Source organism: Anastrepha obliqua, chromosome 4 (assembly GCF_027943255.1).
Source record: "Anastrepha obliqua isolate idAnaObli1 chromosome 4, idAnaObli1_1.0, whole genome shotgun sequence".
NCBI lineage: Eukaryota > Metazoa > Arthropoda > Insecta > Diptera > Tephritidae > Anastrepha > Anastrepha obliqua.
In genome coordinates, this window is record NC_072895.1 from 34,381,519 (window position 1) to 34,409,043 (window position 27,525).

Sequence of the window (27,525 nt, forward strand, 5' to 3'; positions counted from 1 at the left end):
ATACCGCAAGGCAAACATTAGGCAAGCTGAACGAGCTTGGATGGGAGCTAATGGCGCATCCACCGTACTCCCCGGATATTGCACCTTGTGATTGTCACCTTTTCCAGTAACAGAGTAACAAGAACTACTCCTCAAAGAAACTATAAAAAGGGATATCGAAGCGTATTTTGGCTCCAAGGCCAAAAGATTTTTTGAGCAGGGAATTAAAAATTTGCCTATACGTTGGGAAGACATTGTAAATAATGAAGGAAAATATATTATTGATTAATAAATACTTTAACCATCTTTTTTATTAATTTTAAAATCACCTTTAAAAAACGCACGAACTTATGGACTGACCTGATATAAAAACTATATTTTTTAATTTTATGTATATTATTAATTTTTATATACAACACAATTCAACCACGCTGAACTTCATAATATATTCAAGTATATATATATAAGTGGCGCGTAAACCCTTTTATAAGTGTATGGCCGAGCTGCTCCCTCCTCCTATTTGTGGCGTGCGTCTTGATGTAGTTCCACAAATGGAGTAACCTACAGTTTCAAGCCGATTCCGAACGGCAGATATTTTTTATGAGGAGCTTTTTCATGGCATACACGCGGAGCCGCTATTTCAAACTACTTTTTCTTTATTTTGGTCTTTCACCGAGATTCGAATCTACGCTGAAATCTCTACAGCTGAACTCTTCACTTAAAGATTTTATATATCTTCAGATAAAAGCTAAGTTTTCGAGTTCCACGTTAAGGCACATACATACATATGTCACTTAAATATGGCCACATACACCCAACTCTCTTTTTACACGGCCTTTTTTAAACAATTTTGAAATAACACGGTTCTAATCAAGTTTTTTACGCGAAATTTTCGTTCTTGCACGAATCTCAAAAAAAAAAATGTTTTTTTTTAAACAAAACATAATTCCTAATATAAAAGGATATCTTATCAAGCTAAAAAATTCGTGCAAGGGCAATAAGTACATTTAAGAACTAATCAAGTCCAACTATGTAAATATTAAAATGTCAACGTAATCTTTAGGTAGCGTCTAGATGGATAATAAGTACTAAAAACAATGTGGCGCAAATTTAATCATCCAATTTCGTTTTTGAAGTAGTTTTTACAAATACAAAAAAAAGTGATTTTGATTGATGGAACTTTTTATTTGACCTTTACGCAACCCATTGCACTTCTTTAGTTCGCAAGTGCCAAATATGACTGACGTACGACGCCATTTGCAAAAAATATAAATTTTCCGATAGGGTGATTAATTTTGCGACACCTTGTGTAAACAACTAGAGAAAGCAAAAAAAAAGTCGCCAGCAGCAAACTTTGCTACAACTAAAAAGCCAAGAGAAGCCGTTATTAATTTGAATAATAGCCGAGAGATGTTCTGGGCATATTTGGCATAGCGATTGTCATATCTACTGATGATAGTATTTTTGGTCCAGTGCATAATAAATTTGCACGCTTGTTGTGAAGTTGAGTAGTTGCAAAATTGATTTTTGTTCTAAATATTTACATACATATATGATTTGTACTTATGGATTGAATTTTAGCCGCACATTAATCTTAATATTTTCTTTTTTGTAATAAAAATTAATAGCTTTTGTTTTACAAATACTTATATATTTAATATATGTAGATTTATTTATTATTTCTTTTGCCAATTTTTTTGGTTTTTTAAAGTCTTAGGAACGAATATACCGTGTAAAAACAGAGTTGGGAGTATTTACCTTGTTCATAAAATATGTTATTTACATTCTAATATTAACTAAATAGTTTTTAAACCTTTCGGAATTTGTTTCCATTTAAGAAAAAAAAAACACTTTTTTGCTACCATTTTTACCCAAAAGGGAATGCGTTCACTTTCTTCACCCTTCTAAAATGCAACCTTTTGTGGGGGAGTGACAAAACTCTGATATCACAAGTGAGCAAATCTTTAATAATTGAATCATGTTTTTTTAGTAAATTGAGGCCTATTTTGTTATACTTCGAAACTTTTCAAACTAAAGATTCCATTAAATGAATCGGACATTTTTAGTTTATTGAATGCCCTCAACTTTAAAATATATTAGAATGCCATTCAGAGGTCGCCACCACCTAATTATCGGAGGGCAGTTTCATTTAAAAAGACTTTAAATTGTTACTGGAAAAAAATTGCAGCGAAAAACTTTTTTTACAGATTATTGAAAAAAATGGTAGCAAAAATATTTTTTTACTGATTACTGAAAAAAATTGAAGCAAAAATTTTTTTTACTGATTACTGGAAAAAATTGCAGCAAAAATATTTTTTTACTGATAACTGAAAAAAATTGCAGCAAAAATATTTTTTTTTACTGATTACTGAAAAAAATTGCAGCAAAAATATTTTTTTACTGATTACTGAAAAAAATTGCAGCAAAAATATTTTTTTTCTGATTACTGAAAAAAATTGCAGCAAAAACATTTTTTTACTGATTACTGAAAAAATTGCAACAAAAATATTTTTTTTTGATGACTGAAAAAAATTGCAGCAAAAATATTTTTTTACTGATTACTGAAAAAAATTCCAGCAAAAATATTTTTTTTACTGATTACTGAAAAAAATTGCGGCAAAATTTTGTTTTACTGATTAGTGCAAGAATCATTTCCTCTTCATTGGTAGTTACATATCAGGACTCAACCGCTAGATTCAATGAATTATTTAAGAAAATGCGCATATTTTTTTCTTTGAAACAGTTATTTTATACTTCTTATTCGCTATTAAGTTTTCTTAAAACAAGCACAATAGCAAACACAAACAAAATTTGCATCGCAGAGTTCTTGGCTTTCAATTGCCTGACGTTTATTTAGAAAACTTGAAGTGTTGAACATTTTTTTCACTTCATATTCTGTTTGCGTTATTGCTATTTCTTAAGTACTTACTTATGTGGCGCTACAACCGAGTGTTGGTTCTGGCCGAGTCCAAAATATCGCGCCAGTTATTTCTGTCCTGCACTCGCTGGACCCAGTTGCAAATCCCAAATTCCTTGTCTTCCTTTTTGGGGTACCGTGTCGTGAATTCACCTTGCTGGAGCGTCTTCGTTCATACGGGTCACATGTTCTAGCCAGCGCTGGTTAAAGTGGTGATTCTTCCAGAATTCAATTAGCGCTTCCGCACCAATTTGTTCAAGCTAGCGTAGCCGCTGTATTTTTTACACGTACATGTATTTCTATGTCCATGTTCATACTCCTCACCAACGTTGAGGGTGCCAAAGTTCTTAAGTAGATTTTTTCTCTCGAAGGCTGCCAATTCTTTCTCATCTGCTGTTGACATAGTCCATGCTTCACTTCTATATATCAGGACAGGAATGATGAGCCTTTGTAGAGTGTCAGTTTGGCCCTTCAAAAGAGACCTGTATTTCTGGATTGACTACTGACCGCAAAGTAACGCCTGTTGCCAACAGGAGTTATTCTCCGCTTGATCAGGCTGACGTCTAAAAACATTTTTAAAAATCATAATTTATTGTCAGTGAGAGAAATAGCAGCAATAAACGACATTCCAAGCATCAGGCTGAATCAGGAAGTATTTCTCAAATCTCTTTGCTTCTTCATAAAATTCTTTTGTTTGGATTGTACGACAGTTACAGTTATGAGGTGATGAATTTGTTATATCGTACACGAAATGCAAAGACTCACAACCCAACATTTTCAACCTTGGTTTTCTGTGGATTAATTCATGGTTTGGCGGCCGCCGTAGCCGAATGGGTTGGTGCGCGACTACCATTCGAATCTCGGTGAAAACACCAAAATTAAGAAAAACATTTTTCTAATAGAGGTCGACCCTTGGCTGGTAATGGCAAACCTCCGAGTGTATTTCTGCCATGAAAAAGCTCCTCACAAAAATATCTGCCGTTCGGAGTCGGCTTGAAACTGTAGGTCCCTCCATTTGTGGAACAACATCAAGGCGCATACCACAAACAGGAGGAGGAGCTCGGCCAAACACCCACAAAGGGTGTACGCGCCAATTATATATACTATATATTATATATAATTCATGGTTTGTATCTATTATATCAGAATTATTATATTATAAAAAGTTGAATTAAGATTATATTTCATGCAAGGTGGATTTTCTTTATTAATGATCTCAATCCGTTCATAATACTAAATATATTTTCACATTACTTTTATTTCAGCTTGTGCTGAATATTTTCGGTTTCAAGTTCTACCTCTCTTGTATTTAATGTGTCATATGTTCCTCTTCATTTTCTGAGGAGAAGAAGATAAGACAAAAAAAAACAAAAGACAAATTTTTGTTGAACACCTAAAAAATTAAATTTGCTTACTGGGAGTGCAATACATTTTGACTACCAATAAACAGTAAATATTTTACTGATAATGCAAATCAAATTATATCTTCTTGCTATAATCAGTATAAAATATTTTTACTGAAATTTTTTCCAGTAATTCCAGTAAATTGCAATATCATTAAAAAATGATATTTACTGCATTTTCGCTGCTACTGCAAAGTGCCCATCTATAGATATAAATGAAATAACATACGAGTAGTTTCAGCCATAAGTAAAAAAATTCTTTTAGCTGATTGTCAAAAAATGCCCACAGCTGAATCGCCTGATTCCAAAACGCTCTTTTATACAAGGTTGCCTAAAAAATGATTAAATTCCATGGAAAATCGTATCAAAAGTTCTAAAACATGTCATACAAATTTTTATAGCTAAAAAATATATTAAAAATATTTGTTATTTGTAAATTTTCCAAGTCAAAGATATTATTTTGTTTTTTTTTTTGTTTTGTCGATATTCTGTTGTTTTTGATGTGACCATATAAAAGATAATTTGGCATAGCAACCCCGCCAATCGGCCAAGCAAAACGAGGAAGCACGCACACCATCACACACCAAGGTGCCTGCCAAAAAAATAGGAAGATAAAGAGTTGTTTTACTTGTAATTTCGTATAATGGTTTCAGCTCGCAATTGACAGAAATCGTCCTTCATACTTTTTGTGTTATAAATTTATTAAAAAAATTCATCTTTTTGGCGCCAGAAATACCTATAAAACAAATAAAAACCAAACATTCAGGGGAATTTCTTTTTTTTATTTAAATAAATTTTATTATTAAACAAAATTTTAAGAAAAATTTAGCTACTGATTCCGTGGACGTTACAATACGCGGAATAGCTATAACAACTATAAAACATTCCAAATTTCCTGCTTTGCCGTAGTTAAGGGAAAAATTAATGGCGGTTTGTGAGGGCAGTGCACAAGAATTGCCAAGTTTTATTTTTTATTTATTTTTATTTGTTTTTATTCAATTAATAGTCTAAAAAATACAGTATTTCTTACATACCATGAAAACAGATTAATGCTAAATTAATTAATCAAAGTAAAAGTAAACTTATAATTTCAATTGTAATAGGTGAAAGAGAAAGATAACATTTCTTACAATTTACAGAGGAAAATTATAAGATAATACTTAAAATTTAGTTCAACAATTCATTTAGTACCAATTTGAAGTGGTTTTTTGTGGAAGAAAAATCCAGGCCAGTATGATTTTAAATCGAATTAAAATCTCCCAGAGTTCTAGAAATCGAAGCATTGGAAGCATAATTAGTTCCTACTATCCCTAACCAGAAAAAATCATGATTTCGTTAACTTCGCTGAGCGATATTGAAATTGGCTTTCTCGAGTAGCAATGGGGAATTCATAACCCCATTTATTAAATTGAAAAATAGTCTTTTAGTAGCAAGCACCGACTTTTATAGGATGGAACTGGATCAGTGAAATTTAAAGTTTTTGCCGTGAAGGCCAAATGATGTGGTCAAGAGAAAGGGGGCACAGCTTAAGAACAGCTTATTCTATCATTCTTGGGTCACACCTTTGTATTCCGTACATGCGCTCGTTTTCCTGGGGGTCTACTTTGTAATGAGATGCAAATTGTACTTGCAATGGGAAAGAAAATTACAAATTACATATCTCTTACAGAAATATAGTTTAAAAACAGACTCAACTACATTGACAATAAATTGTTTTTGTAATACAATTTCCTTTCGTATCGCAATTTCTATTCGCACAGCATTACAGAGTTGACCCGCTGATCTTCGTCAGACATTTAGGGCAAACCAGCATTATAGGACATATACTCTGCATCCAGTACAAATCGCCCGGATATACTTGTATGATACATCCATACATATATGTACTTGTATTAGGGACGATGCGTGTTACCCATGTATAAAAAAAGGATTAATTGTATATGGAATATGTGAATTTCTTATCGGAAGGGGATTTCTGTAAATCAATAGCTGAATTTTTGAACATTTTGAGCGGACTGAATTTGTTTTTTTTTTTTAATTTTCCGAATGGCAAAGTCAATCAACTCTTTTTGGGCATAACATAGAATTCGATTTTGGAACAGGATGCAATTTTTTTTGCTAGGAAAATTAGAAAACTGCGACATAGACGAACAGAAGAGAAGAGTAGAATACAGAATTAATTAAACCAGATTTTTAATATTAATAACCTTTCTCGTACTGCCTTAATAAAGCTGCGGTCACTGGAGATCTCCACCCCGAGGTATTTAAACTTCATCGCTCATTCAATAACAGTTCGATCTATTTCCAGTTTGCACCTTAATTTAAATTACTAAATAAAATAAAATTGAAAGCATAAAAGTTAAAATTTTCAACGTTTAACAGTCGTTTATTGGCACAAATAAACTTTTTGTAGCGAAGGTATCTTTTCACTTCTATTCTTTGTTAAGAAGTACCCTACACGACATTTATGAGTCCGATTCAATTAAATGCAATTTAAAATATAATAAAATTTGCTATTATAAGCACACAAATCAATTGCCTTTAAATATCCCTCCAATAGTAAATACATGCGCGTACTTAAGTTTATCCATACATACATACATACATGCATTTGTATGTGTTTAAATAAGTACATAAATTAATATGTACGAAGCAGGTTTTCTTTATGTGCGAACCCAAAATAATTCAATCTTATAGGCGATAAAAGAAAGTGTCAGCCGCAGACTTTTAACAAATACTTCGAAAGCTCGTCAGAAGTACTTGGACAAAATGTAACAATTTCCCCGCCACTGGTGTCGTAGCGGGTGGTATGACTGCAACGCTTGCTTGAACTCCATCCGCAACAATAAAAGCACACGAGAAATGGCGTGCCGTTAGCAAACAAAATAAGCGATAGGATATTTACAGTATTGTGCAAAACCTATGAATCTGTGTGTGCTGAGTCAAATGTTGACACACAAGTTTATTTTAAGTGCAATATTCAATATATTCTACGCGACATATTAAGAATCCTTTATGCTTTCAAGTCCACCAACTATGAATTTATTCATAGACAAAAAGCCCTTGAAAATTAGAACCTTGAATTCAGCGTTTTGCCTGTCAAGCAGCATCTTTCAAGGGAACACAACCAAATTTTCAGAATCTCCTATTTATACATAGTCCGGGAGCCAGGGGTCGATTTTGGACTGCGTTTTTATACCGTTAAATTCTTGACTATACTTGTGATTTAGCTTTCATGAATAACCAAAGTGAACGTCAGCTGGAGCACCTGCGGTGGGTGTGATTGTGGGAGGGTACGAAACGTGTCGAAAAAAAATTTTTACCAACTCATTTTATACCGGCTGAAATTTTTTTCATGTATTGTTGTCATTTAGTAGAAATGTCTGTGCGGTAGAAGGGGGAGAAAACGTCAGCTGAACAGGTGAACTTGTAAAAAAAATTTAAAAATAAAACTACTTTATGCAGATTGAAAATTTCAAATATTATAGTATTAATAAATGAAAATGGAAAAATAATCGTCAGCTGATTGTCCGTTGGGGGGAAAGACGTCAGTCCTAGCATTGAAAATTCCGCGCGCCGCCGAGATGTATGAACGCAATGATACATTCCTGCTTCGGCTGACGGTCTTCCCACCGCTATAAACGCAGCTGACCATCATTGTTATATTTTCATATGTGTCCAAAATTATGTAAAAAAATTTCAATCGGCATAAGTAGTTTCACTTTTTAATTTATTTCACAACTTCGCCTGTTCAGCTGACGTATTTTGCCCCCTCTACGGCGCAGCTGACTATTTTTATATTTTTTTCGAAACGTTTCGCAGCATCCCACGCACGTACCCACCGCTACTGGATCAGCTGACGGTTGATTTCGTCATCCATTGGATGGCATCTGCCTTCAGTAATAAAATCAGTCGGCATGAAAAGATGAGGGCAAAATGGCTCCCGAACTAATATAGTTTGGTTATACCAGCCATTCAAAACAATCACCTACGACACAGTTTTGGATTTTGCGTGCAAACTAATCAAAACCACAATCAATCACAATGGATCGTTCAGGTCCCAGTTCTAAATGCTCTCATTCTTGTTCCTCGCCATGAACAAGTGTTTTGAAACCCTTGATTCTAAGAAAAAAAAGAAAGACAAAGTTTTTCGCATTCTACTTTTCTATAGATAAATAAAATTGCGAATTTGCTTCTGTTAACGTCGAAATTTGATGAAGTTCTCATTTGAATTATGTGGGAATAAGTTGGGAAAATATTGATTTATTTAAACTACAGGGTGAACGATATGAACCACTTCACACTGCATGCATTTGTAAAACACCTCGTGACATCAACGTGAAAATTTTTCCAATGACAGTTCAATATATTGTTTATAAGCCATCAAAAGCATTTGCGTCTCAGTTTTGTTGAATTTTTTTTTCTTTGATTTGAACCTACGTATGGCCACTCGAAGCAATTTCCCATTGCAAATAATGGTTTAGGCCGCAGTGACCGCTGATGGACGCTCTCCAATCGTTTTTATCGAGCCTGGTGTCAAAGTGAATGCGACTTATTATCGGGAAAATGTTTTAGAAGCTGCTTTAGAGCCGTGGACACGCAAACATTTCGGTCGTAGATCATGGGCGTTCCAATAGGACTCGGCACCGTCTTATAGAGCTCGTGTGAACCAAGAATGGTTAAAAAATCATGTTCCACACTTCATTTCGTCCACACAATGGCTTTCGAATTCGCCAGACGCAAATCCGATGGACTATTCCATCTGGTCCATTCGTGCAGCATGCAACTCATTTTTTGACCGTTTGAAGGCTATAGTCAAGGCAAAAGGTGGTCATATCGAGCTAAAGTGAATACACATATGTTAAAATTGTAATCATTTTTGAACAATTTGGTCTTTGAAATCAATAAAAACTAATTTCACACAAAAAAGTTATAGTGGTTTGAATAGGTAGCACTTCATATCGTTCACCCTGTATTTTCGTTAAATTTATCCAAGTAATATTTCGCAGTCCACGAAAACAATACTGATTTCAATATTAGCCGCAGAGGGTCCTGTACGACAGAAATTTAAATTTAGTCAATGGAACTGAGTTCTGAAGCAAAATATGATAATTAAGTTCTGTAAAGTAACAATCGATCAAGCATCGAGAATGTTTCTGGATATGCGTATTTGGGCGTATTTCTCTTCGACTCTATTTGAAAGTTTCCTTTATTGTCAAAACCTTAAATATATTTGCGAAATTTCCCAGTAAATAGCTGGCAGTTGTACAAATAAAAGCGTAGTTCTCTTATTCTGAGTTTATTTAAATTCTTTCTTTATTTCCTTTGCAGGGAGCTTTATGCAATAATAGAAAATCATAAATTTACAAAGGCATCTTATGGCAAATTACAAGCAATGTGGCTCGAAGCTCACTACATTGAAGCGGAAAAGTTGCGCGGCCGATCACTGGGTATGTATTACAAGGACTCACTAAGTTATTTTTGTTTTGTTAACAAAATAAAGATTTATTTCACTAAAACTCATTTAAATTGTTTTATTTATTAAAAAATTGTGCAAAACAACATTGGATGATTAATTTTGCGCCACCTCGTAAATAGACATTTTTACCCACTCAAGCATGCTTGCCTTACGACCTCCATTAATAATTTCTTTCTGTTAAAATTTAAGGTCCTGTGGATAAATATCGCGTTCGAAAAAAGTTTCCTCTGCCACCAACCATTTGGGATGGTGAACAAAAAACACATTGCTTTAAGGAGCGAACGCGAAGTTTGCTGCGAGAGTGGTACCTTCAGGATCCGTATCCGAATCCAACAAAAAAACGTGAATTAGCGAAAGCAACCGGCCTCAACCCCACACAAGTTGGGAACTGGTTCAAAAATCGAAGGCAAAGGGATCGTGCAGCTGCTGCCAAAAATAGGTGAGTCTATTAACTAATAACTGCTGAGGGAATAGAAGGTTATTTAAATTCGAATTCTAGAAAATATTTCATACAAAACTTTCTTTAACTATTTTTTGCTGTGCTTGCATAAAACGGAGTGCGCATTCTCATTATCGGTAGGTGAAGCATTTCAATGAAAACCACTAAACAGATGACAGCTGGTTACAAATAAATCAGTTGGGTCTATGTCATTTTGCACGTGTGCAGCACGATCAGTGAATGGTTGAGCGAACGGGTGTTGTGTAACAGCTTGCAAGCACGCTTTGGCGAATTCCCAAGTCAAGCCAAGCAAGCCTGGCATGGTGAATTGGAATCCGATACTTCTTGGGGGAGCATTTAAGGTGTGCGTTCGTATGTATATATGTATATATGGAGGAGCAATCACTGCTCAAACTAGCATTGCAAACCCCTTTCTCAACGAACTAACCACTTTCCAGTGCTGAGAACTGAGACACCGCCGAAGAGATTCACATCCAATGATACTCGTACGATATTCGTTTGATCTCTGCCGAACGCACTGATGACCCCGGCCGCATGCAGGCGTCTCAATTTCTTATTTGCGGTTAAACGTTTTCATGGTGCCACATCAAATTGACCGCCGCTAAGAGCGGCACTTCGTAAGATAGCAGCGCGCATTTTATGCGTTTGTACTGCATTTTTAAATTCCTTATATACAAATATAATACAATATAATTTAAAAGATTCAGTTATGAGTTGAGGTTGAGTAAATAATTAAATATATTAAGCAAATTTCTGTAAATTTTAGTAGAATACTTTTCGATATGTATAACTTTTCCCCTTTTTCAAAACTCTTTAATGGTCTAAATGCAACAGTGAGGTTAATTTTTGCTCAAATGTCAGCAACTTCTATAATTTCAACCAAATACGAGGGCGGTTCAATAAGTACCCGTGTTTGATGACAGAGAGCATTCCTGAGGAAAATTGGTGTTAGCATCGTGTGCTGCCATCTATCAAACGACGGCAAAACAAATTTCAGACTGATTGATAAGTTAGTTCGGATTTGGCAGTAATTTGAGTAAGGCGTGCTTCGTGATTTTCGCTAAGATGGAAAAAGAGCAGTACCGTTCGGTAATTCGCTTTTTGTTTTTGGATGGGGAAAAATGCGAGGAGATAAAGGCAAAGTTGGATGCTGTCTATGGGCACGCTTCGCCATCTATCACACAGTTAGATATTGGTTGAACAAATCTAAGCGTGGGCGAACATCCGTTTTTGATGAGGAGCGGCCAGGACGCCCGGCAGACGAGAGAAAATCATTCAAAAAGTCCACAACATGATTCTTACTGGTCGACAAACGAGAGTGCGCGAAGTAACAGAGGCCATAAGTGCGTCGACGGGAACGGCAATTAATATTTTACATGATAGGTTAGGTTAGGTTAGCCTGGTTGGCAATAAGCCAAGGTCCCTAGCGATACCAGGTGGAGACGGACCTCTATGAATACCGAAAGTAGACATCATGTAGGATGTCAGCGCTTCTGTCGAATCTACATAAGCAGAACTGGGAGATCCCCTTTTGAGACGTCCTCCAGACCCTCAAACAATGGGGCTCCCATGCATTTTAAACACGTTTTTAATAATGCCGGACAGACGCACAGAAGGTGTTCTCAAGTTTCCTCAACATCCTCTCTGCATTTCCTGCATTTGTGCGTGTTAGCAATCCCCATCTTGTACGCATGTGCAGCCAATAGATTATGACCTGTTAGCATACCTATAATAGTTCTGCGGTCCTCTCGCGAGAGCGTAAGTACGAATTGAGTCAGTTTTTTGTCGTTAGTTCTACACATGACTTCTGCAGTTTTGCATGTGGTCAGATTAGTCCACCTAGCTTCCACTCTCCTTTTCATGTAGTCGTCCATTTCATTGTATATTGTATTTAGCGGTTTTGGTATGTCGTTTTCTTGTTGAAAATGTAGTCTAACAACACTTTTTGCTATCTCATCTACTATTTCGTTTCCCCTAAAGCCTTTTTGCCCAGGTACCCAGTAGATATGCAGCCTACTGTTTGCGGCTAGCCTTTCTATGGCCTTCCTGCTCCGTCGAAAATTTTGGACTTAATACAATATGAGCTTATTGCTTTTATTGCTGCTTGACTGTCCACGTATATATTAATTATTGAGTTATTTCTTGTTCTTGTGTAGGCTAGCTCCGCGGCTCTCCCCACAGCAAAAACTTCCGCTTGGAAAATACTGCTGTGGTCTGGCAGCTTGATAGGCTGCTTTATCCCTAGTTTTGAGCAGTAAATACCCGCTCCCACTCCGTCTAGAGTTTTAGAGCCGTCTGTATAGATGTGAAAGGTTCTATGGCCAGGCTTCATGCCTTTGTGCTATCCCTCCTCTTCAATTGTAGTGCGAAACCTTCTCTCCCAATTAAAGTACGGAGTCATGCAGTCTGTGCAACCTGAGCTCCACTTTCCTATTGAGCTGTGACCGAAGGTGCTGCAGGTGAATACCCCAGCAGGCACTAACCTCCTCGCGGATTTCGCTGCCAGGTTTTCCGTCATAAGGTCAATAGGTGGCATGCTGAGTATCATTTCCAGCGTCGCCGTTGGAGTGGTTTTCATCGCTTCTGTTATGCACAGAGCAGCGAGTCGTTGAGTCCTTTCTAGTGGCATTACGGGATAAGTTGGCGATGAAAAAATTGTCAGCCCGTTGAATGCCGCGATTGCTCACGGTGGGCAACAAGTGAATGAGGCTGTTAACTTTAAAACAGTGTTTAGAGCAATTTAAGCGAGATGCGAAGAAATTTTTGCTTCGAGTTGTTACCGCTGATGAAACCTGGATTCATCATTACACACCAGACAACTAAGCAACAATCAAAACAATGGATTTCTCCCAGTGAATCTGCTCCAAATAAAGCGAAGACAGTCCCATCGACCGAAAAGGTTATGGCGACGGTGTTTTGGTATGCGAACGGCGTCATCTTAATGGATTTTTTAGAAAAAGGAAGAACGATCACTGGACAATATACTACAGTGAGTTATTGGACCGCTTGCACAAAAAAATTGAAGGAGACACGGACGCATTTGGCGAACCTTCTTGGTGCTGTTTCTCTGCGGTAACGCACCCCGGCACATTCGTCCGGAGTTGACGTCCCCAAACTGCATTAATTGCGTTATGAATTGCTGGCGCACTCCCCCGTATTCACCCGATCCGCGTCCCTGCGACTTTTTCTTCTTCCCTAACATGAAAAAATGGCTTGCGGGGAAAAAAATTTAGTTCAAACGAGGAAGTCAACGCCGGAAAAGATGCGTACTTTGGAGAGTTCGAGAGATACTATTTTTTGGAGGGCTCTAAAAATGGCCGGAGCGTTGGGAGAAGTGTATCTTTCTAAAAGGGGGCTGAAAATTTTTTTTTTTTGAAAAAATGGTGTCTTCATTTCTAACAAGGGCACCTATTAAACCCCCCTCGTATGTCTCCTGTAGTAATCTAAAGACTTTGGATTCGCTCGCTAGCAGAGAAATGATATATCAAAGTAAAAGTAATGTTTTTTCCACAGCCCACAGGCAATGGCATACCACCAAGTACACTTCTGAAATGAGAAGGATTCTTATAAAAACCATCTACCGTTCATAAGCGGCTTAAAAACATTATTATTATTAACTTCCACCTTAATGCTTTACCTGGTATGACAAACACCTAGGCACCAAACTTTTATTCATGATTCTGATACAAACACGAAAACAAACAGCTACTGCATTCGCCTCTTCTTAGAACTGCTTCAATTTTTTTACTTCTTTTTCATATTCACAACTCACCTTTAATAGGCTTTTAATAATTTTCAACTTTTTAGTTCCGGTTTTTATGCAAGTGTATGGGTACCTATAGTTATAGGTGGCTAACACGCCAATAACAATGAATGCACGCCACTCCCCCGGGCACCTTTCGACTCAAAGCGTCATGAACGTAACTTTATAATCAACACCATTGCCATGGAAAGCCAACAGAATCACTTTAAAGCGGTTGGTGAGAAAACTATACACATACACAAGCAGTTAATTGCACACACACTTACAAAAAATTGGTGTAAGGTATGCATTAGGGTGATCGGTTCAATTTCTTTTAATCGTTTCACGGCTTTAATACAATTTTTTTCGCACATTTTTTTTCTAACTTCTTATTTTATCATGTTTCAGTCCACAAGATTTCAAGAATATTGTGTCAAAATGTCAAGCTGATCGGAGCAAGACTGACGAAGTTATTAGTATTTGAACGTCGCCTACTCCAGATCAGCTTTCCATTCCTATACGACTTTAAAACGTTTTTTCTTAATAGTTCCTTTCCTGAAATTTTAAAGTCCGAACTTATTCTTCTCGAAGCGCGGTACTTCTTCAGATTATCTGATTTTTTTTTTCATCGGCTTTTTGATACTACGAAAATTTTAAAAATCAAGTAAAGAAAAAGTCCTTCCAGAGACACAAAACAAATTTTGATTTTTTTGTTTCAGCTGATGATGTTGCGAATTTTGTTATACACCACAAATTAATTTATTGAGGCGCTTCCAGATATTCGTTCAATTTTTATTATCTTACAATGAAAATTTTAACAAAATATTTACATATGTGATTCACAAGGTCCCAAAATCCATGTGAACCATGAATGTGAGAATTCATAATATGAAGTCTTCGGTTCCTTGCCCCCAAAAATATATTTTTAAACCTATGAGTTTCATAACATACAGGTTCTCAGCCAAGTCTAGAGTTAACCTGAATAGTTGTAGGAACTGCCCTGCAGCCAAATGAAAAGAATTTTGTACATTCCAGAGTAAATGTTGATCGACAAATTGCAGACTCACTACCTCCTCACCTCAGTTCCACAGGAATCATAAAGTGGATCAGCGATTATGTAGGCAATCTACGTAAAGAGCGATGATCCGGTTTAGAACGCTACAGAACTGCAAAGTGTCTTGTGACAAGTCCGACAGGAAAACTGTCAAACTTTCTACTAAAATGTGAAAGGAAAGACGTTCGGTTGATTGGTTGGTATCCTTACAAGACACAACCCATGGGGTCAGCATATGACCACCATTGGAATCATTGAGGACCCAGTGTGACTGTGAGCACTTTCTCTGTGAGTGTCCTGCCTTTGCTAGAGCACGGCTACGTGTTTTGGGTTCCGATGTCGTGAGAATGAGTAATATTCGTTCTCTAAAACTGAAGGATATTTACAGATTTGCCAAAGAATCTGGAAAATTCTCACGGGACTAACTATCTCTATCTCTATCCGTATCTCTGTCTCTATTCTTTCCTTTCTTTTTCTCTGATACTTTTCTCCTTTCCTCCTTGACTATCTACCCATCTCCAGAGCTTTACATACAATGGACTTTTTAGCCTGAGTGTTTTAGGAGCCACCAAATCTGCTGGTGCTCCTTGGCTCGACCTTTTCAAATTTCAATTTTCACCTCCTCACCAATCGGCAAATCATAAACCAAATACTTAATAACATTTTGATAGTGTAAATTCACCGTTTTAATTAAAACTACTAATTCTTGTTTTCTCATTTGAGTTAATCAAACCAAACTTGTTGACGTTTAGTTTGCGATAATCGAATTGTAACCAAAATAGCTGATTTTGTCTTATCGATTTGCGTTATGAAACGGGTTACCGAATAGCGAAATCGTTAAAATTGTGGCTAAGAAATGATAAAAAAACGAATATGAATCGCACTGCTGATGTATTTTACGTATGTGATCCTGGCCATGATTGCTGCATAAAGTGGCTTGAGTGATTTAAATTGCTGAGCTACTAAATGCACTGAAGAGTCCTTTTATTGCTGCGGAAACTTGAGCATCGTCGACTGACTCGTCAAAACTGCAACTGATCATATTTTAAAATGTAAAAATAAAAGTTTACACGCTTAAGAATTACTAGTTTGTGGATAAAACATATTTTTCTAGCTATGCCATCTTTTTTTGTGGGGAAAAAACAGAAATTGAATAAATAAGAACGTTGCTGTTTTTCGAAAAAATACAAAAAACTACTAGAATTGATGAGCCTGCGCTCCGGAATGTTAAGTTTAGTGGTCAATTATACCACTTAAAGCAGTCGGAAAAACTTGAAAATTCGGAAAAGCCCCTTAGTAATATTTTAATATTACAAAATATTTAATAATTTTATTGGTGAAATTTTGAAACGTAAATTTCATTCAAACTTCATTTTTGGGTGTTTGGCCGAGCTCCTCTTCTTATGTGTAGCATGCGTTTTGATGTTGTTCCACAAATGGAGTGACCTACAGTTTTAAGCCGGCTCCGAACGGCAGATATTTTTTTATGGGGAGATTTTTCATGGCAGAAATACACTCGGAGGTTTGCCATTGGCTGCCTAGGGGCGGCCGCTATAAGAAAAAACTTTTTCTTAATTTTGGTGTTTCACCGAGATTCGAACCCACGTTCTCTCTGAATTCCGAATGGTAGTCAAATAATTACCTTCTAATATCAGTACGCCGAATTTTGCAATCTATTTTTAAAAAACAAAAAACAAAAAAAAAACACTCGATCACCCTAGTAAGTACATGCTCACAGTATAAAATATTTGTGAGTACGGGTGCGTACTTAGATAAGCCCGTAATTCGCTCTCAACGGTATTTTCATAGTAATTGTAGTTGTTCTCGTTGCTGTTTTGTGATTATTCCAAGTATGGTTGTTATTGAATTTGTGGTCTTTGCTGGAATTCATTGCTCGTTTTTGTAAGTAGCGCATATCCATATACTATCCACATATTTTGCATTTTCACGCAACAATAGCAACAACCAAGCATTGGCCTTAACATGGCCATTGGCCGGCTGGCAAAAAGCCTTAGCCATCGGTTCATAGCCTCATTTCTGTATGAGCATTTAAATACGTATGCATACCCACAAACTGAATTTTTTTCTTATATTATTTGCTTGCTCACTTACATGGGTTACACTTCTGCCTCGTCATCACACTTAACTTGTTCACGTTTTGTTTGCACCTTCTCAACTCTTGTCTTCTTAGCTTCTTCAACGGAATAGTGGAGGCGCCTTTTAGGTGAGTGAAGTCTGTTCTTCCTTCTTCAACACTTCCATGGAAGCGCATTACTCTTGTGCTTGGCGTCGTCCGTTGCTGAAGCAGAAACTCTACTGCATTACCGTTGACCTCAAGAACATTTTAAGATAATTTTTTTTGCGAAATTTATTGCATGTCAGCAAATTGGATATTTAACCGACCCTTTGTAAAAAAGTAATTGTTGTTCAAAACTAAAAAATGGTATACGAATAAACCCTAGCTGTGTTAATATTTAAATGTAGGTACAAAAATGGTTGAATATCCATACTTACATGTAAGTGAAAAAAGTCTTGACTAGAACCTAGTAAAATACGTCCGAATAAATATTTGAGAATTAATGAAAATCTGAATACTCACTAAACTGAAATTAATATTGTTGTAAATAATGTTGTGCTTACTGCACGAGTTGGCATTTCTCTCACGATCTACCTAAATATGTATTAGTGTGTCTGCAAGTGTTTCTCCACATGGTACATATACGCAAAGCAGAGACATAGAAGAGAAGAAGCAGAGAAGCCCATAATTGGGGACTTATGAAGTGTAGTTTTGTTTTTCCTTGCAGGGAATTTTTCTCATTCTCAACTCTGACTTGATTCTCATTTAATGCTACCTAGTTTAGAGTAGCTGTTTTGGGGTTCGTGACTTTTCGTTGAAGGAAAAAATTAAAACGAAAATCACCTACAAACCAACACTTACGGAGCGTTCAAGATGGGGTCCACTAATGTCTTACTGTTATTGGTCGCCAAAGCAACAACCAAAAGTCAATCAAACACACCACTGAAGGAAAGAAAGGTTATGGCAAACTGTAGGATGCATACGGCTATGACATTCATTTATGTATCCAAAAAGTAAATTAGTAGAAAAATTATTGCACTGATACTGACGATAAACTGAATTGAAAAAGATATACCGGGCAAAATAATTAGATCTAACTTGAAACTAACAAGAAAAGGACGCCAATGGATTGAAACTTCCAAATGCACCGCCATATTCATCGGCATTAGCAAGCTGGTTTTCCTCGCAGGGTAATGAAAATGCAACAATGGACTTTTATTATTTGAGAATATTTGTGTGAATTTGTATGTGAATATTGAAGGCCGTTACGGTTAAGTGTGTGGAGTAGGCACAGGTTTCATTCTCCACTAGTAACGGACATGAAATTCAATATCAACAAGTTTTTTCTCGACCGCTGCAGTTCGGAGATGGCATACAACTGCAAAGAAGTCCATTTGTGAGAAAATATTAAAACATACCAACAAACAACACACAAATATTTCTCCAGCTTTAGAGAAACTGTTAGTTCTCAAGTTTGTATCCAACATCATTCTCCAATTGAACTCTAACCATGGATTGCTAGTTGAGAATAACTCGATAAAAACACTTTTCCCCGATATTTTATACAATAATATGCAAGTGGCAGCGTTGGCAAAGAATGTGTGCAGTCGAGAGAATAAAATTTGAGGATTAAAATTGAAAGAGAATTTTTTTTTTTTATTAAACTAATTTAAAACTATATTTTTAACTACTAGGTTGTTCAATAAGTTTTACGATTCGAAAAGAGAGGGTGTTGCTACTAGTCTAAATTTGTTTTTGCTATGTTGGCACACTCTTTATATGAACGTACGTGAAGTTTCCTTTCAAGCCATCAATTCATTCTTCGATTACAAGCCATTTGGTATCGACGTGTCACAGTATTTTCTACAATGGGAAAAATGAAATATCGTGCAGTGATTGAATTTTTATTTTTGGAAGGTTTAGAAGCAAAAGAAATTTATGAAAAAATGTTGAAGGTGTATAAGGAGTTGCCGCCATTAATTAGTAAGGTAGAAAGGCGTGTTGCTAAATTTAAAAGTGGTCGTACAAGCCTTGAAGAGGATCCACGTCAAGGACGTCCAAAAATAGCTAAAACAGCAGCAACACCAGAAATTGTAAAAAAAATACAGGACCTCGTATTGGAAAATTGTCGAGTGACTGAAAGAGATTTAGAAAAAAGAGATAGTAGAAGCCCTAGGCATCCCGTTGGGCAGTGTAAGCAATATGTTGACTGAAGTATTGTGTTTCAGAAAGCTGTGTGCGCAATGAAAGCCGCATTCGCTAGCAATGGAACAAAAGTACATTCGAAAGAAATTTTCTCACCAACTCTTAGAGAGTTTTCGAGAGGATAAAATGGAATTTGTGCGTCGATTTGTGACTATGGATGAGACTTGCGTCTATCACCATAATCCACAAACCAAAAATGAGGCCTAAGAGTGGTGTAAACTTGGTTCTACCGCTCCGAACCGAGTTCGTGTGCTCAAATCGGTTAAGAAGGTGTTAGAATCAGCTTTTTAGGATGCGAACGGAATTTCGTTTGTGGATTACTTGCAAACTTGTTTTACCAGACAATGAATTTTAAATATTATTGTAACCAGCTGAAGGAAAAAACTCGTGCAAAAGAAGAAATTATTTTTCATCAGGACATTTTGACAATCGTTTCCACGACAGTGGGTTCTACGTTACCCAAACGACTCGAGTTTATATCCGGCCAGGGACTGTTAGTCCAGCAGCATTCCCCGTATGTAAGTATGGGAATGTTTATGCTGCTACAACAATAACAACAACAACCTTTTGACAATGATCAAAATCTATGAATTTAATTTCGAATTGTTGGAGCATCCACCGTATTCACCAGATTTGCTTCCTAGCGACTTTCATTTGTTTCCAGATCTGAAAAAAATGCATGCATGTTGCCTGTTGTTTTTTAAAAGTATTTAAAAATATCATTGCGTTGGTTGTTGTCTTCTAGATTTTAATAAGCTGCCATTTCGCTATCTTTATGCATCATAAAAAAATCGAAACAAGTAGGCAGTTGAATTAATATGAAAAATTACTGGTTCTAACTGCTCCCTAGTGGACGGTTTTGATTAAAACAAAAAAAAACAGAAAATTAATTTCTCATACCAAAAAAAAAAATACTTGCATACATACATACATGTATCGCAAAAAAATTTAAGACAAAAAAAGAATATCTACGGATTAACAACTAAAATTAAAGATAAGGAGGCTCGAAATCAAATTTAGAGCTATGCTTCCCTGGACTTTTTTGTGCAGAATTGTCAGTAGAATACTTTAGTCGCTGAAACAAAGTGGAGGAAGAATTTAACCCGTCCTAATGTACACACTAACACACACTATGACAAAATGCGTTTAACTTTAACTACTGGCGTTTGTTTTGCTACTAATTAAATAATTTTCACTTTAAATAAAAAAGTATATTTAACACTAGATTTACCAGCTATTTAAATATACCTATTTCTACAAAAACTAGTCAAAATGTCTGGTGTATAAGAAAAACTGCTTCCAGTCTTTATAAACTCCTAAAAAAATACAAAAAAAAAGTTGAACAATATTAGTTGTAATAGATAAATGAATTTATAGGCATCGTCAAACAGCAAAATACTTAATTGTTTACAGTTTGTCGGTCACAATTTCTAAATAGGTAGATTTTCATATGTGCACACTCTCCGCAATTATTTTTTTTGCATGCCTTATAAATATTTGTAGTCTGATTATTATTGCACTATTCTATTTGGCACCATTTGCGTACAGAAACCGTGACACTTGTAGTTGGAATATCATATTCGCGTAGTTTCTGCCGTGAAGTCTGAAATTCTGAAGCAAGTTTTTTTACCAATCTAAATACGTGCCCCGACAGTCGATTCTACTTTACCGGAACAATCTAGATTTACTATATATCCGGTCAAGGACTGTCACTTCAGCAGCACTCCCCGTACATGCTGCTACAAAACAACAACAACAACTAATCTAAACAGAAAGTCTATGAGAATGTGAGATATTTTCTTCTATTGTGTTTTTGTACAATATATTCAGCTGTTTATTCCGGCCATATTATAAAACGATACAGTTCCAGGTAATTTCTTAGCAGCTTTATCAATTTTGATGTGTTTATGCTTTGTACTTAGTATAAGAACTTTTTTATTTGGTTTGCTTTTATAAACGGTTAGTGTGCATCTATTGGATTTCTAGATTCGTCTTTTTCTGAATACGGTTAGCCAAATTTCGCCTCTACTTCAGACGCCAGCCAAAAATGTATGCCAAATTTATGTGGTTTGTTTGGCATTGGTTGGTTGGTTGGTTAGAGTGGTGATTAATCCAGAATCCAACTAGCGCTTAGCGTTACCAAATTGTTTAACAGTTATTTACAGCAGGACTATATCCAGTCTGTGCGGTTTAGGAACCTTATTAGGTTGTTGACGTCTAAGCCAGACAGCTGCTCGAGACTCTCGAACAGCGGTTTGCCCAGGGTTGACATTCTGTCCTTCCATAGGGCAGGGCATTCACAGAGAAAATGGAAGATTGTTTCTTTTTTCTCCGGTTGTTTACAACTATGACAGTATGTGTTGTGAGGGATGCCCATTTTGGCGGCTTGTTCTCCGATAGACCAGAAGCCAGTTATGACTGCCGTAAGTCTACAGGTGTCCCGTCGTTTCATGTTTATTAATGTCGACGATTGCTTGAGGTTGTAGGTGGGCCATAACGTTCTGCTGATTTTGCATTTCGTCTGGTCTCTCCATCTACACTCTGCAATTCGAAGGTATTTTAGGGAAATTGCATTCTTGACCGCACCTAGTGGAGTGAGTACTGGTACTGCAAGAGCGCTATTCATGGCAGATCCCCCTCTTGCCAGTTTATCAGCTTTTTCGTTACCCTCTTTGTTCCAGTGTCCCGGGACCCAAATTAAGGTTACTCTATGGTTTTCACTCAAGTTGGTGAGGCTATTCCTACTTTGCTCCACCACTTTAGAGGTTGTTATAGTCGCATCCAACGCCTGGATTGCAGCTTGGCTATCCGAAAGAATAGCGATATTGCCCTTAAAAGAGAAATCTGCGATTAGTAACCTACAGGCTTCCCCAATTGCTAGTACTTCCGCTTGGAAGACGCTGCTGGTATTAGGGAGACGCACAGATTTTTCAATTCCAAGTCTATGAGAATATATACCAGCTCCAACACCACAGTCCATTTTACTGCCATCTGTATAGACTGTGGTATCGAAGTTGTTTAGAGAGAATCCCTTATTCCATTCTTTTTTATATGGAAAGAGTGTGGCAAAATTCCTATTGAACGTTACCATCGGGACAATGTAGTCAGTCCTCACCGAGGTTAACTGAGTTTGTCGCGATAACAGACTAGCGTGACCATAAGTTTTTTCTTTCCACCGACCCGCTTCATTTAACCTAAATGCACCCATGGTTGCCGTCTTCTTTATATGTAGGTCTATTGGGATAACGTGTGTCAGTGCATTGAGAGCCTCTCTAGGACATGATCTGATTCACCGACCGTTATTGCACAGGCTGATCTTTGTATTCTGCCGAGTAATTTGGTATTGTACTCTCTCTCTAGAGCTTTCCACCAAACTACCGAGCCATACGTTAAAATTGGTCGTATAACCGTCTTATACAGCCATAATGTATGCTTAGGTTGAAGACCCCATCTTCTTCCAAGCATACGTTAGCAGGCATATAAAGCAATTTCTGCTTTCCTTACCCGCTCTTCGACGTTTAACTTCCAGCTAAGTTTGGAGTCCAGAATTACTCCTAAGTACTTTGCACTGGTTGATAGTAACAGAGTTTGTCCGTTGATATTGTTTGGCATATACGAAGTAAATCTGTATCTGGCCTTCGTTGGAAAGAGTTGCTCATCTACGGCAATATGATCTCCTGGTTTGAAGCAGTTTTGACTGTTTTGAATAACTTTGTTCCAAACTGCTGAAACTAGAGCATCCGTCTGTTTGCAAACGTTAACTTCTCTGATTTCTTTTGTCGAAACGAATGTATCGCAGAAACTGAATAAAATCTCGTCTACACATAGGGCTGGAGAAAAATGATGGTCCCCACTTGTTGTTCTACAATCTAAATCTAGTGTTAAAACCCATTTATTTGTTATTTATTACATGGTAGGAGCGCTTCTCAAACATTATTCATGCAATTTTTTCAAGTTAAGTTGTTGCAGAATTATGAATAGCTAATATAAATCCAGGGATTAATCCCACCATCAGGCTAAACCCGGAATGGTAGTGAAAGAAAAACTTTGCACACGTGGTAAGTACATCGTACATACACATGTGTGAAAGTGTGTGAAAATGAGAGATCAAAAGCGGCTTTGTTAGGCGCTCTGTTTAAAACACATCCATATGTACACACACACACACATATATGCATGTATGTAAATATAAGAAATAGAACTTCAATTTTTGACAACCTCTGTCTGTGAAGTCATAAATATTCAAAATGTTTGTGTACAATTATGAAGAAAACTTGTGTAAACAATTTCCCCAGCCATTTCCCAGGGGGTGGATTTGTAACGCAATCAAACGCGAAAGGGGGCGGGTGGATGGGTGACACATTCAATTAACACGTGTCGTTATTGCAATTCAAATTCGAATTCCAATTTCGTTTGTTGGTGTGTGTGTGTGTGTGTTGTTCTTCAAATAGCGCGGAAATCTTTTATGTCAACAGATTGGCTTTTGAGCGTCACTGTCTTGCTAGTAAATAGTGAAATGTCAAAACGATTCTATATTACAACGCCAAGTGAAACGGTGTATTAGGTTGCAAGGGGCTCACTCCTGTCTTACAATTTACATAATTTATAACTTTCGATTGGACAATTATCACTGATTTCTTTTAAGCAGTAACATTTTAAATTGAATGCAAATAAACTCAAACACTGCATTATCAACACATATGTATGTATGCATGCATGTGCACACTGTTGTTGGAATTTTGGAAATCAAGATGAAACATAGCATCTGTAAAGAGCCCAAAATGAGGGCAGCGAAAATTGTAAGACCTTTCAGTTCATTAAGCAACTGGCAGCTGTTATTTAAGTGTGCGTGCGTGTATGTGTGTATGCGTTTTTTTTTTTTCATTTTACTATTTACCTAACCTACAGTATACACCATACATATGTATGTACCTATAAATTAGAATAATACACCGGCACATACACACCTTACAAACATGAAGGCTTGAGCTCAATTTGAGGTTAAGTGGAGAATTACCATATTTCTCAATTCTCTAACGCTGCTTATCAACCAAACCTCAGGTGGAGAATCATAGCGTTCTCAATAGAAGGGGCATTTTTTCGCTGCATGAAGTTTATGACTCTCTCTCTCTCTCAAGTTGAGATGAAGTTAGTCCTCAATTTGAACTCTAATGTAGTTCTCAAATTGTTCTCAAACGCAACACTGGAACTAAAATTCTAAATTAATTTTCAACTTTTTAATTGAAACGATAAATGTATTTTTTATTATATTAAATAAATATTAAATTAAAATAGTTAAACTCGAAATTTTTTTGAAGAAGACAATATTTACGTTGTTCTCTCGATTTTGGTCTTAATTTTGCTCTTTATATAGTTAAACACATGGATTGAAAAGTCACGGGCCTAACACTAAGATGGCACTAGTTTTTTTGCATTCCCTCCTTTTTCAGTTAGTACTAACCTTAGCTGTTAAATTTCATGATATTCTATTAATTAGTTCGTGAGTTATTGGGCTAAGAGCGGCACCACTTTTGTTATTTTCAAATCAGTGGATCAAAAAGATTTTCATGTTTTAATTTTACTCTGCTTCTTGATGGGAAAAAGTACCGTTCAAGCGAAGCAATGGCTTGAAGTGTAATGTGGACTCCGCTTCATGATAAACAATAATAAAACGATGTTTTGCTGACTTCAAACGTGGTAGTTGAGACACCGATGATGTACAACGCAGTGGACGTCCAAATGAGGCGGTAACACCAGAAAACATAAAAAATCATACACCACAAAATCGTTTTGAATGATCGAAAAGTGAAGTTGCGAGAGTTAGCTGAGTTCGTAAAGATATCAAGAGAACCTGTTGGCTTTATATTGCCAAAGAAGAGAGAGGCAGAGAGAGAGAAAGCTCTGTTCAAAGTGGGTGCCGCATTTGCTAACATTCAAGACCACCCACCGTGTCACAAATCGATCAAAATAATGGCCAAACTGCATGAATTGAACTTCGAATTGCTCCACATCGCCAGATTTGGCTCGTAGCGACTATTGGTTGTTCGCAGACCTAAAGAACATGCGCGCCGGTAAGAAATTTCGCTCGAATGAAGGGTTTATCGCTGAAACTGAGGCCTATTTTGAGGCAAAAGATAAATCGCTCCACAAAAGTGGTATGGAAATGTTAAAGCGACGCTGGAATGAATGCGTTTTGATGGAAATTACGTTGATGAATAAAGCCAATTTTGAAAAGAAAAAAACGTGTTTTCCTTATTAGACCGGGGACTTTTACGCCCATGTGTTATAATGAATTTTAGTGAATAGAATTCTTTATGGAACATTTTACCGCCTCTGAGTTTTTTAGTAATGTTTTTAATATGTTTTTTATATAGCGTTTTTAAATAGGTGCGCTTCAACTTTTTTCCGATAGGTAGGGCGAACGACGCAATATTTTTTATTTTTCGCTTGTCATTTGTAAATTTCATTAGTATACATTTCATCATGGAACGCTACATACTTGAGCAACGATTGCAAATCGTGCAAATTTTTTATGAAAATAATCGTTCTGTTGCTGCTACTTTAAGAGCATTACGGCCATTTTACGGTCCATTTAACAAGCCATCCCGTTTGACAATCGACCGTCTAGTGAAAAAATTTGAATCTACGTTTTCGCTACATAATGTTCCGGCGCCAGTGAGATCAAGAAGTGCACGAAGTGTTGAAAATATTGCTGCCGCCGGGGCGTCAGTTCAAGAAGACGCAAATGTGTCGCTCACACGACATTCTCAACAATTGGGCCTTTCTGTGTCGTCATTGTGGCGAATTTTGCGAAAAGATCTTGGCCTACATCCGTACAAGATCAAGCTGACACAAGAACTGAAGCCGTTTGACCATTTGAAGCGACGTCGATTCGTAAATTTCATGATATTCTATTAATTAGGGCTGAAGATCAACTCGAAAATGATCCAGATTTTTTCCAAAAAATCATCTTCAGTGATGAAGCTCACTTTTGGCTCAATGGCTTTGTCAACAAGCAAAATATGCGTTACTGGCCAGAAAGCAATCCACACGTGATTCATGAGGCACCGTTGCATCCCGAAAAAATCACTGCTTGGTGCGGTTTACATGCCGGCGGCGTAATTGGCCCATATTTTTTCGTTGACGAGAACGATCGCCACGTTACTGTGAATGGAAATCGATACCGCGACATGATAAACGATTATTTTTGGCCGCAATTGAATGGTATGGACTTAGACGACATGTGGTTTCAACAGGACGGGGCCACAAGCCACACAGCACACGCTACAATTGATTTGTTGAAGAGTAAGTTCGATGAGCGCATTATTTCCAGAAATGGACCGGTCGAATGGCCGCCGCGCTCGTGTGATTTGACGCCTCTAGACTATTTTCTTTGGGGTTATGTGAAGTCATTGGTCTACAGTAACAAGCCGGCGACGATTTGTGAGCTCAGAGCCAATATTGAACGCGAAATTGCTGGAATTTCGGCCGATTTATGCAAAAGAGTGGTCGAAAATTGGGTTCAACGATTGGACTTCGTAAAACGTGCACGCGGTGGTCATGCAAAAGAAATCGAATTTCATACTTAAATGTATATGTTCAAACTCGATAATAAAAAAAAAATTAGTTAAAAAAGTCAAACCGTTTGTGTTTTATTCAAAAAAAAAAGTTGAAGCGCTCTTACTTTATATTTCTTTAATACTTTGAAATAAAATAATTGTAATGCATCTTTTTTTTTCTTTTTATTTAAAAATAGGCAAACTCGGGTGGATTCAATTAAAAATAGGCAATTATGTTCAAAACTCACATACCTACATCCAATTTCTTCAAAAAAAACTAATAAAATCCAAAAAAAAACAGTTTTTGCGCTTTTTAACTAAAATTAAAAATAATAACGCTCGAGATCCTTTTTAAATCTAAGCTTCCTTTTTTGTTCAGAATTGTCAGTAGAATGCTTGAGTCGCCGAAAGAAGGCCGGATATATTTTTTAAGAACACACTGATCCGCATTTTTTTTTTGTTTTTTTTTTGGCGGGACAACAGCCTAGCCAGTAGAGCACCCAGACACAATTAAGTTCATTGTACTGCACTCGGATTCCCTTTTAATTTTTTTTTAAATCTACCCGACCTCCGAAGAAATTTGAGTAGATTTTGTGGTTTTAAGTAGCCAAGGTGGTCGGTTTTTAATACATCTGTGCCAAAGACCTCAA

At 36.7% G+C, this 27,525-nt stretch overlaps 1 protein-coding gene across 2 annotated transcripts in view; it reads left to right on the top strand.

Moving 5' to 3' along the window:
• Window positions 1–27,525, top strand: part of LOC129246041 (protein Optix) — a 65,941-nt gene that overhangs the window by 12,693 nt on the left and 25,723 nt on the right. For both annotated transcript variants that reach the window (XM_054884549.1, XM_054884550.1), the window contains exons 2-3: window positions 9,631–9,749; window positions 9,968–10,217. In XM_054884549.1, coding sequence (XP_054740524.1) covers window positions 9,631–9,749; window positions 9,968–10,217 — 369 coding nt within the window. The remainder of the gene's footprint in view (window positions 1–9,630; window positions 9,750–9,967; window positions 10,218–27,525) is intronic.